At 34.2% G+C, this 11685-nt stretch overlaps 2 protein-coding genes across 5 annotated transcripts; both read right to left on the bottom strand.

Moving 5' to 3' along the window:
- Positions 1-379: 379 nt before the first annotated feature.
- Idh3a (isocitrate dehydrogenase [NAD] subunit alpha, mitochondrial) lies at positions 380-3664 on the bottom strand. The gene is made up of 6 exons (XM_076783567.1): positions 3495-3664; positions 3078-3200; positions 2195-2367; positions 1738-1972; positions 1394-1672; positions 380-1315 (listed from the first exon to the last, which is right to left on the bottom strand). Exons 1-6 carry the CDS (start codon positions 3519-3521, stop codon positions 1076-1078), a joined length of 1077 nt encoding a protein of 358 aa, XP_076639682.1. The 5' UTR covers positions 3522-3664; the 3' UTR covers positions 380-1075.
- A 934-nt stretch (positions 3665-4598) lies between these two features.
- Rump (heterogeneous nuclear ribonucleoprotein rumpelstiltskin) lies at positions 4599-11451 on the bottom strand. 4 transcript variants are annotated; one of them, XM_076762587.1, is made up of 10 exons: positions 11078-11450; positions 10427-10802; positions 10038-10331; positions 9706-9952; positions 9452-9628; positions 9217-9366; positions 8927-9126; positions 8535-8670; positions 8265-8341; positions 4627-8205 (listed from the first exon to the last, which is right to left on the bottom strand). In XM_076762587.1, the coding sequence occupies exons 1-9, from the start codon at positions 11092-11094 to the stop codon at positions 8286-8288; spliced, it is 1653 nt and encodes a 550-aa protein (XP_076618702.1). In that variant the 5' UTR covers positions 11095-11450; the 3' UTR covers positions 4627-8205; positions 8265-8285. The 4 variants fall into 4 exon arrangements, 3 of the variants coding, with proteins under 3 accessions (XP_076618702.1, XP_076618682.1, XP_076618692.1); XR_013079459.1 differs by having other exon boundaries at positions 4599-8205; positions 8539-8670; positions 8927-9366; positions 11078-11451; XM_076762567.1 differs by having other exon boundaries at positions 4630-8205; positions 8927-9366; positions 11078-11446.
- Positions 11452-11685: the final 234 nt, after the last annotated feature.

Below are 11685 nucleotides of genomic sequence, written 5' to 3'. Positions count from 1 at the left end.
CAAAAAGAATTAACGAGCAGCGAAGATGACACCGGGTCTTTCCTCATCCCTCCCTCTCCCTTCGCCGTGAAATATAGCCGACAACTTTTCTTATACTTGAGAGTTTTCCTGGGAAGCATGCTATACCGTGAAGAAAGGGACAGCAAAAGCAGGGGGGGAATTATGAAGTGGTTAGGGACAAGAGTTATAACTTAACATCACAAGGGGGTGAAACTATGTAGTGTTGATACTCAAAGAATCCCTTTTTCGTAATCATTATCTTTCTTCGCTTGACATAACGTAATGAGAAATATTCGAAAATTGTTATATCATTTACCTTATTAGACATGCTCGTCATCTTTTCTGAATTTTTAATCAATAGATCGAAAATTATTTGAAATCAGGTTAATAGATATTTTTAACTTTATTTGTGAAATACAATTTCCTAATGAACGTGTAATTTAACCTCTAAATTCGATCCTACAAGTATACTTTCATAATGATACTTACAAATTTGTCAGGGTTCAATAACAAACGATACATTTGATTTATAATGTTTTGTTATTGTGTAATACTGCACATTGTTCATTCTTGAAACTCTTCTTCGAGGCCGCGTATCCTTCATAACAATTTCAATTAGAAATATTATACAGTGTCACTAGATCAATTTACACGCCTAATTATTTTTACAGACCCTATTAAAGAATCTTTGATAATAACAAATGTAGTATGACGGACATACATGGAAGTATATTCAGTCAATACACGCGATGAAACTGCGTGCATTCGATCATAATGAAACAATATTAAATGCTATTATACAATTAGCAAATCCACGAAGTCGAGTAACAATATGTTACAATAAACTAATACAAGTAGCCGACAAAAAATTATCTAAATGTATGCGAACCGATGAATAAAACATCTTTCTACTTCTGCAGTTCGTTCGATTCAACCTGCAGATTTATCCTGAAAATGTACATTGAAATAAATTTTTAAAACAATAATTACAGAGACATTAAAAAACAGCATCTGATCTCATGCGTATCATTTCTACGAGTATTTGGCAGTTTATTTTTAATAAACCTCATCTTATCTATTTCGTTAATGCTGAAACTTTTTTGCAAATTTCATTAGTATATTCGCTACATTTTGCCGATCCACCAAGATCTCCCGTTAAACATTTGCCTTCTTTAATAGTTTCGTAGGCGGCATTCTCAATGATAGTCGCCTGCTTATTCAATCCCATATGTTTGAGCATCATCACGGCAGAAAGTAACAGTGCTGTGGGATTTGCTTTATCTTGACCCGCAATATCTGGAGCAGTTCCGTGAACCTGTTTTTAAACGAAAATATTATCATTAAACTGCATATTACTCTGCATAATAAATAATTATTAATATCTGTTACATACAGATTCAAATAAGGCACCATTCAAGCCAATATTTCCACTTGGCGTGAGACCAAGTCCTCCTACAAGTCCAGCACACATATCAGACAGAATATCACCATATAAGTTAGGCATTACAAGTACATCGTATTGACTAGGATCTTGAACCATATTTAGACACACTGTATCCAGGTATCTTTCTTCAAATTTAATGGAAGGAAATTTTTGTGCAGCATCTCGACAACATCTCAAGAACAAACCGTCCGACATCCTCATTATATTTGCTTTATGTACAGCAGTTACCTGCAAGACGAATTAAAATTTACTTAAAATATTTTTAATTATTTAAAAAAATTCTAATCGTGTACCTTTTTCCTATTATTATCCTTAGCATACTGAAAAGCAAATTCTGCTACTCTACTAGATGCTTCTTCAGTGATTAATTTAATAGACTGTACAACTCCTTCTACAATCTCATGTTCTATACCAGAATATTCTCCCTCTGTGTTTTCTCGTATAGTAACTACATCAACATTGTCATACAATGTTTTATATCCTTCTAAAGAACGACATGGTCGAACATTGGCATATAAATTAAACTCTCTAAAAAAAAAAACAATTATTAATTCAATATTTTATGAGATTGTCTAAATTTCTAATATTATTTTAAGTCCAATTAAAATCCAGTCTAAATTAATTTAAACAATTCAAATACCATGTGTCTTTAATGATGTACACAATTATGTAACATAAACAATTTCAAATAGCTGTAATAAAATTAAGGCAATATTCCAATATTGACAACAAAGATAAAAACAATCTTACTTTCTCAATGCAAGGTTCAGAGATCTGTGTCCTTTTCCTATAGGAGTCATCAAAGGTCCTTTCAAACCAATTTTATTCCTGTTAACTGAGTCTATGGCAGCTTGTGGAATACCAAATTTACCATCTGGACCTTTTACTGGTGTTACATCAACAGATTCCCACTCTATTGGCACCTGGTATATAAGATATATTTGTCAATAAATAATTATATATATGTATATTAAAGAAACAAAAATGTTTAGTTAAAACATTATCTAAATGTAAACACATTTACTTCTATTAGTACTATCATACAAAGGCATAAATAGATGAACAGTGGCAAATACTAATAGTTGAGTAATACTGTTATGCAATAGAAGACCTATGAATGTTACTATTCAAATCTGTTCATTCGTACTAAGAAATATTGCATAGTTCTTTTTGAATATTAAAAACAATTATCATTGTATATAAACAAACTTATGTAATCCCATGCATTAAATTACAAAGATTGCACACAAATATGTTACATGTTTATACATTGCAAAAAAATATACAAAAAAAAAAAACATACCTTAACTACAATAAGAGCAGACTGAATTTAGCTTACAATTGGATCAACCTGTATAAGAGTAAGATTAAAATAAACTCCTTAAGGTTAGTAGTAGGACAAATAGGGTCACCTTGTAAGAATCAAAATCGCAAATAATTCATAAATCAAAGTGTACAAACATTTAGGATGTGCTAACAACTGTGCAAAAACGTAACAAAAGTGTCATAGTAAATAAACATTATTACTACTTTCCATTTAACTGACTAACATGCACATTACATAAACAATTTCGTGCACAGATAAAAATTGTTAAATTATGTTTTATACAAGGAAAAAAAATATCCGTCCTACCTTGGCAGTGTCAAAAATCTTTTGGACAGCTGCGGAAATTTCGGGCCCGATACCGTCTCCGGGGATAAGAGTACATTTCTGAACTTTGCTGCTGTAAAGGCGGCCAACGCCGATCTTTGGAATCTGTTAATAAAACATTGATATAATTCGCAGTTATCGGTAAGGACATGCAACGAGTAATATTGCATTTCGTAAAATAGGATAACAGGAACAAGATAGGAAATTAATATTCCAGAATGGAAAAAGAGAAACGACGAATGATATAAGAATCGGAGAGCCTGCCAAGATATTACAGCCAAGCAGACGGATATATAATCAATCTGCGAAAAATTCTAACCTTTCAATTTGGGAAGAAGTAGGGTTACGTGTAGGACACTGGCTGTTCCGAGGGTTTCTTGATCGACACATGTTACTTACTGCGTTTCGTATCCACTGAGCTGCCATTCTCTTAATAAATTTTACAATAAAAAAATGAACCTCCACCACCCAAAAAAGTTGTGCACGTCAGAAGCAATACCAGAAACGAGAGAAGAAGAACGGGCTTCGCTCGTGATTGGTTCACGCAAGGTGATGTCTTCTGCTATTCGGAAACGGAAGATAGCGGACGACATGCAGAACCTGACGAGTGGCTCCACATATTCCAATCTGTTTATTTACACAAAAGAAACCAATAGTAAAAAGACGAATTTAAGCTTGACGATCAACATTGTTTTTTAATCGTTTCGTAAATACCTCTAAAACGTATCATTGCACATACGATTAAAATCTTTATAAACGTCGGAAAAGTATAACCGCCTATTTTGAATGTAACGTATCTCATGATACACGTTTTGATTGGTCGTAAATTGAATTTTCACCTTTGTGGATGAACGTTGTACAATGTTAAACAGGACACAATGATTTTAGAGCAATTAATAGGAAAATAATATATAGAAATATTTTATTTTCATCTAATTAACCTTACGTACTGTTACGTACATATACATTAAGGAAATAAACGTTCGTTCGTTTATGATAATAAATTTATTCAAAATTTCTTAATACGTCTAAAATAATAAAACTGGCACCCGTTAATTGTCATGGTGGTTACTGGCGACCGGAACTTTATACTTACAAGGTATTGTAATATTATTTACAATGGAAGAACTCTAATTGTAAAATTATTAACGAGGGTATCTTTGGACATGGAAAACAGTTAACGTGTTAACATAAAAGAAACAAAATTCTGAAATGAACATCCTTCTCTCAGTCAATTTCTTTCTATTTTCTATATCTTTCATTCGTTCCAATTACATACTTGAAAATAAGTTTTATAAATCATTTAAATTGTTGATCCAGAAGTTGTAATAATAATCGAATACAAAGAAAATATAAACTTAAAATTTGTAACAATTTATCGAACATTCTTCTTTTGGCAAATTAGTACGCAAATTATACGTGAGAAGACCATACTTCCGGACGTTATGCAACAATGTCCATAGTTACTCCTATCGTTTAATAGTATTTTACACGCTCTTACATTCTATTTCAATGCAGTGGTGTTTGGATATATGACCAATGATCAGGACTGGATTTTATAAAATTGCAACATGCTCGGTCACAGGCATCCAAACTATCAGTATAAAGAATTGGTGGGGATAGATTGTGGTCATGTAAGAGGACAGGTTTGGCGCCATATATCCGGACAGCACTGTTTGTAAATCATTACTAATCGAACTATTGACATTCCGTTACGTGAAAGTTAATAGAGGTCTATTAGACAATGGTAAGAAGTATTCAATTCCGAATATTACTCAAAATATTAAAGCTACGAGCATATTTTAATTTATAGTATATGATATTTACTTGAACGATTCATTTCCATCGGTTCTTAAACGTAACTTTATTTCAAACGTAATATACATACATATAGATTATAAGTATTATAAATTATTTACACATAAAAATTAACGGACGCTAGATGCTTTGATAAGGTGTTTTTTTTTTTCGAAAACTTGTAACTACTTTCACTTGACACTAAATAACACGATTGTGGCAAAATTTTAAACAAATCACATAGAGTTTATAATTTCGTCGACGGTGTTTCAAACAACTCAATATATTTATACTGTTCAAACAGGTCTTTTTATCTCGGCGATTGATTCACACACTTTTATCGTTTTTCACAAACACTGATTCTCTAAAAGAAATATCTTATACTCACCCAATTTAACTGTTTTACAATATAAATACTGTGGAAATACAAATGTGATTAATATTATGACGCAATGTTTATTTGCAATAGTTTCCGGTTATATACAAAAATAAATAAAAAATAATTTTAAGAAAACAACGGGCTACCACCGTGTTATACATATTCAGGATGGGTCTCTAGTTCATTCTAGGAATTGAATTATCACTTTTTTTTATATCAAGCTAAAATGTATGGTGTGACAATAGTTTTGTAGCTTTACGAGCAGGGTTTTTTTTACTCGATTGTTCGAGTCTACGGGTCTCGCACGCCAGAAAAAAAATTGTGGCGAGGATAATTCTTTTACATATAATCGAGCAGGACTTATGTATATAAACAGACACTATTGTATTTCTATTCGTAAATATAACACTGAATTTCACCTTACAACACTTACCATTCGACAACCTTGTGATCAGGCAAGATAGCTTTCCTGGAAGAAGAACACATATACATAAAAATCTGTTTTTGCAATTCTTAGACTTACCTCATTTTCGTGTAAAATGTTAGCTGCTATTCAACAGTTAATAATATATCCAAAATATATTTAATCCGCACCAGCATCCTAAAAATTTCATTTTTATAGATAATATCTAATCCTTTTCCTTTTAAACAAATGTTTGGCCACCACGACATGTATGAATTATATCAAGGAGAAAATTCTATTGTCCCTAAGTTTCCAATATTCATAGGAATGGTTACATAAATCCTTCCACTAACATTTCTCATGGAATAATAAAAACACGAATATCCGATCACTTACGATGGAAATAGTACAGCAAACACCATTGCACACGATCCCATGCGTTATTAAATAAGACCCTAACATCAATGATACTATAAGAAAAAAAGATACAACCGTCCTTCAAATGTTAAGAAACAAATTTGGCAACCACACAGCGGAGATCGACGACGATTATTAAAAAGGTAACAATGTGCATAATAACACGCATTAAATGTTTCCTTGGCAACTGTAGCAAAGACCAGAATATAAAAAATTCGCCATCACTTACCATAGAAGTTATAATTACCAAACCAAGGGTTCGCTTCTTATATTACATCAGTCAACATAGAACATATAAAATTTTGCAATTTTTTAAGACCAGACATCATTGTCAGTGAATGTGGAAGATGCACTCTCAATGCTATAATAAATAAGAATCAACCACAATGTTAGAAACGAAATGCCACATTACCATCTAGTCTTAACTTCCCCTGAAACCTTTTTAAGACACTATTTCAATCTACAGTAAAACTGTGTTAACAATCTTCAGAGAAAGAATACTATGTATAACTTGACGATCCGAATATTGTTTTAACAATGTTCCAATACAACAGGATAAAATTTTTGATAACAGATTTCAAGCAAATTATTCCTTCTTGAAATACATTCAGCATAGAGGAATAGCAAACCACAATCACCTGAAAAAGTATCTCACCTGCGATGTAAGCAAATATTCATCATAAGGATTGCAGAGCTTCAGTATCTCAAAAGTAAATAGGGATATCTACATCTAAAGAACACATTGTAAAATCTTTAAGCAGAAATTCCAGTTTAAAGTGCAATGGAGTTGGAATTCTCATTCTGCAAAAATATATTACACACATAAATTGCAGAAACGATATATATCTCCTTGCCAATGCATATCCACAGCTTGACCTGCTTAAAGTATAAAGAATCACAACAACACAGAAATAAAACACAACGACCAGTATGTTTTTTGTAGTCAAAACGGATTTGGATTTTATTCAATCACTGTCATGATGTTGTGGTTATACAAGAGTGTTATACAATTCGCAGAATGTTCCTCGAGATCTACATGGCGAGAGAAAATATGTTTACCAAAAAATGTAGTTATAAAATTAGCTGGAAACCCCCTATTTATGTTCATTTCTTTCAACACCAAAAGATATTAAAAATTTTTTGTCCTTTGAAGAAACATTCGTATTTCGTATTTTTTGGTAAATATATTATGATGCACAATACGTACGACAATTCTGCCAAATTTAGGGTACAAAGTCATCCAATGTTCGTTCGCCGAAGTCTCAAAGCGAGTGAACTAGAAGGGACCTTCCTAATGACAACTAAAATTTTTATACACTACTTGAATCTCCAAATTACTAGAACGATGTGGCGCGACGAGTAAAAGATCAGACTGTAGAACTACAATGGAAACAATACACAGTCCCCTGTTGAGCCATGATGTATCTTGTTATGTATTAGATACAAGAATAGAGTGCGACCGATACCACAGAAAAATCGACACACATCCACGATCTATGTAGGATTGTGCATGAAAGTATCTATCATACATGGATAAACTTTAACTTGTAAAGCCCGTAATAGCTATATCGCGTTAATATTTATGCTTGAAAGATTAATCCGTCCCTGATCGATTGACCAGTCCGCGAACGACCAGAGCGTCACGTTCAACCGGAATGTGGGAAAACTGATTGATCTCTCGTCATGAAAACTAAGAAATAAACTTACAAGCTACGTTTGATAATTACTGTAAATAGCATACTCCTACATACTGAAAAACCTACAGATTACGTTGAACATTATGAACCTAAACCTAACAATTAAACTATGTATCAATCACTCGAAAAAACTGATTTTGGGAGTGAACCATTAATAGACTTCCACTGTAAAAAGGAACGATAATCTGGTAAAGAATTTTAAGTGAAACAGTCGTAGAAAGGAAGGGTGATCACCGGCAGCCAATGAGTGTTTCGACGTTGAAGTAGGCATTAAAACACGATTGTTGATCTTCCAACGACAGATACTTCTCACCCACTGTCCTAAGTTCTGCCACACAACTAGGATGAATTTCAAGTATTGTCATCAGGAGTGGAACAATCCTGCAGACGACATACGAACACCCCAGTCTCCTCTCGCTGCATCAATAAGTTACGGTTAAGCATCAAGCTCTGTAGAGGCTCTCTATTAATGTTACCTTAAGTGTGTTTTCCAGCTTTTAGTACAGGCGAACATCGATCGTTCTGCCGTCGATACGTGATCGATTCATCATAGCTATACATATTATTAAGAAAAATCATTCAAATGTTAGTCTCCGTTTTGAATACATTTTCGTATAAAAAATAATATTAAAACAATTTCTATTGTGTAATACTAAACATATACATTCTTTAAATATATTTGTATATGTCGCATATTACATAATACAAATAGTTTTACTTTGAAATGTATATTTGTAAAAGGATACACACAGCACGGTCAGCATCCCATTCATTTGCGAATCGCACCATTCCCATGTCGGTGCCCCGCATTTCAGCAAATTTGACCTCCCCAACATCTTGAAATTTATCACGTAACATTTGCCACGTCGTGTTTGGTGGTAGCTGTAACAATCACATGCATTTCTAAATACAGAAACTTTATTTAAGTTTAAAGAACAAATTTTTGTTCATAAATTATCTAGAGCGAGGTACTTAAGACGAGCCATCCGAATAATCTTAGAAAATGCTCTATTCGAAAAACGACTTTAAAACTACGATTAAAAATCAGTCGAAGTTAAATATTACTATGTACTTTAGTAACTGAATATCTCGAAAAATATTAACTTTAGAGAAAATAAGATAAAAAAATATAACTCACATTTCCTATAAGAACAGTATCCGACATCGGTCGCGAACCATTGGTATTCTGTCTGTTACCACCTCCTCCTTGACCTTGATTCCCGACAAAACCACCACCGCCACCGCCGGGGCCGCGATCATTGTCTCTGTTGAATCCACTGTCAAAATCTCTGCCGCCGCCGAAGTTAGAACCACCAAAAGCATTGTTTCCACCGAAGCCTACATCATTGTCCATTTTAGATAAGCCTCGCGGTGCGAACGAATTGTTGCCTCCTCCGCCAGATAATGAGGCCTGTAAATTAGACAAACCTCCAACTCCTCCGCCAAAACTATTTAAATTAGAAGCCAATTCATTTGTCAAAGATGAATTCAGCAGAGAACTGGTGGTCAAGTTTGCACTTAACCCTCCAGCAAGGCTTGCTTGAAGAGCTGCAGCGTTTGTGTTTGTCAACGCGGATGCTGTAAACACATAAATAGTTTTTTCATTATTTCTTTGTCGCACGGATTAACATAATTATATCCATTATGTAACTTCGGAACTTACCTAATTGTGCAGGTACAACGTTATTTAAACCAGCACCAAAGGCTCCAGCAGCCAAGACAGGGGCGGAAATAGGATTTACAACAGGTGGATTGTTTGCTTGAACATTAGGAATATTTCTAGCTACATCCATTAATCTATTTCCACCAGCTCCAAGGCCCATTCCAATTCCCTTCAAACCTATTTTCCATTCAAGGTTTACTTCAATTTCTTTAGCCAGATAATAAATTATAAGTATAATAGGTACTAGTACATACCTTCTGGTAATTTTGGCGGCATGTCTGGTTCATTCGCTCTATCGAGCCGAACAGTCATACGCCTATCAAAAAGTTGCTGATTGTGAAGCATGGATATAGCCTGTACCGACTCTACCGGATGATCATATTCTACAACTCCAAATCCTCGCGATTTTCCATCTTTATCCTTCCCTAACTCAACATGCAGCACTTTACCAGCTAATTTGAATACTTCTAACAACTTCTTTTCATCCACTTTATAATCAAGCTAAGTATACAAAGTACAGAACTCATTTTTACATTATAAAATAATATAATGATTTATTATATTTCTTATACTAAGATGCACTTACGTTTGCCACAAATACTCTAGTAACTAATGGCCCGTTAATGCCTAAGGATTCTAAAAACTGAGTACTTAGACCATAGGTATTTCCAAATTTATTATCACCGCCGCCACCACCTCCACCACCCCCACCTCCGCCGCCGCCGCCACCACCACCACCACCGCCACCACTAGGTGCATTCATATTTTGTCTCCCACCACCCTGTGGTCTGGGTGGATCCCTAAATCTGTCATCACGAACTCTGTCATTGTTACGAGCTGTTGCCAAACGACCATATTTATCACGTTCAATGTCAAAGTCCTAAAATGAAAAAACATTGTAATGCTTATTCCCAACACTATAAATATTATCAATTTAAAGTTGTATAAAGTTTGTAACAATAACAATATACTAACTACCTCTTTTACCACAAGTTTTCTCCCTTTAATATCGTATCTGTGCATTTTTTCTACAGCAACCTTTACAGAATCTGAATCTTCAAATTCAACAATACCACAGCCTCTTGGTTTGTCATTTTCATCTGTGAAAAGTTCAACATGCGCGACTTTTCCAACCTCGGTTCGAAAGAGATCTTTGAGATCTTGCCATCGAAAATCGTAGGGAATGTTTGATACATAAATACGACGGTCTGATGCTTTTCTGCCACCACGATCGTTACGTTCTCTGCTTCGATCACGGCTAGTAGAATTTATGCGAGTTTGTCTATCCGATCGTCGATTACGATCACGTTCCCTACTTCTGTCTCTCTCGTCATTATTTGGTATTTGATTCCTAATTTTGATAAAAGCACATAGATGTAACGTGCATGAGAAGATGGCTTTAGCTATTATTCTCAATAATGTACATAAAATGTAACATGCATAGCCAGTTTCATAACCTATAGAAATTTCTGCTAATATTGCGGGACTAACAGAAATCTTTCTTAAAAAATATACGCTAGCGACGTAATGAAATAATTAGCGTCGGTTTACGTTAATCGTCCACGATTCTGTACGCCGACAAGGAAAACGTTGCAAAATTTTTATAAATTCTTATTCCATACTTACTCCTCTTGCTTGATCATCCTTGAGGCCCCTTTCACCGCACAAACGACTTAAACTACTTGAAGAATTTATTTCGAAGTTCGCAATTAAAAAGAACAAAAGACACCGTACATGCAAACATACGCGAACACGAAGCGTCTTATAAAATGGCCGTCCACGGAAGTGGTGGAAACGTACCGGAAACTACTATATTCAAAAATAGGTTTTTCACAAAAAAAAAATATAAATAAAGATATGAAGATCGTTCTGTATAAGACTTTAATAATCACACATTGTTAACACGGCGCTTTGTAACCGAGAATTGACCGTACGTACGTACTTCTTTTAAATAGAGAATGTTTTCTACTCTGAAGTCGCCAAAGTATCGAACATAACCTGACGTAGAATTTTTGTATACAAATACAAACTAGTGACTTTAGAAAAATTAAAGTTCAATTTACAACTAATCAGAATTCATGTGGCGGGATTCGCGTTTTAACTATGTGGATATATGTAGGTACATATGTACCAATAGGCAAGAGTACATTAATAATGCTATTGAGGGAAATCACACGCCAACGCATGTCCCGACAAGTTTATAGTTATCGCACGACTGAATCGCCAAGTGGCAT

Source organism: Colletes latitarsis, chromosome 1, assembly GCF_051014445.1.
Source record: "Colletes latitarsis isolate SP2378_abdomen chromosome 1, iyColLati1, whole genome shotgun sequence".
Lineage (NCBI taxonomy): Eukaryota > Metazoa > Arthropoda > Insecta > Hymenoptera > Colletidae > Colletes > Colletes latitarsis.
The sequence above is the reverse complement of the archived record's forward strand: the minus strand, read 5'-3'. Positions and strand labels throughout refer to the sequence as shown.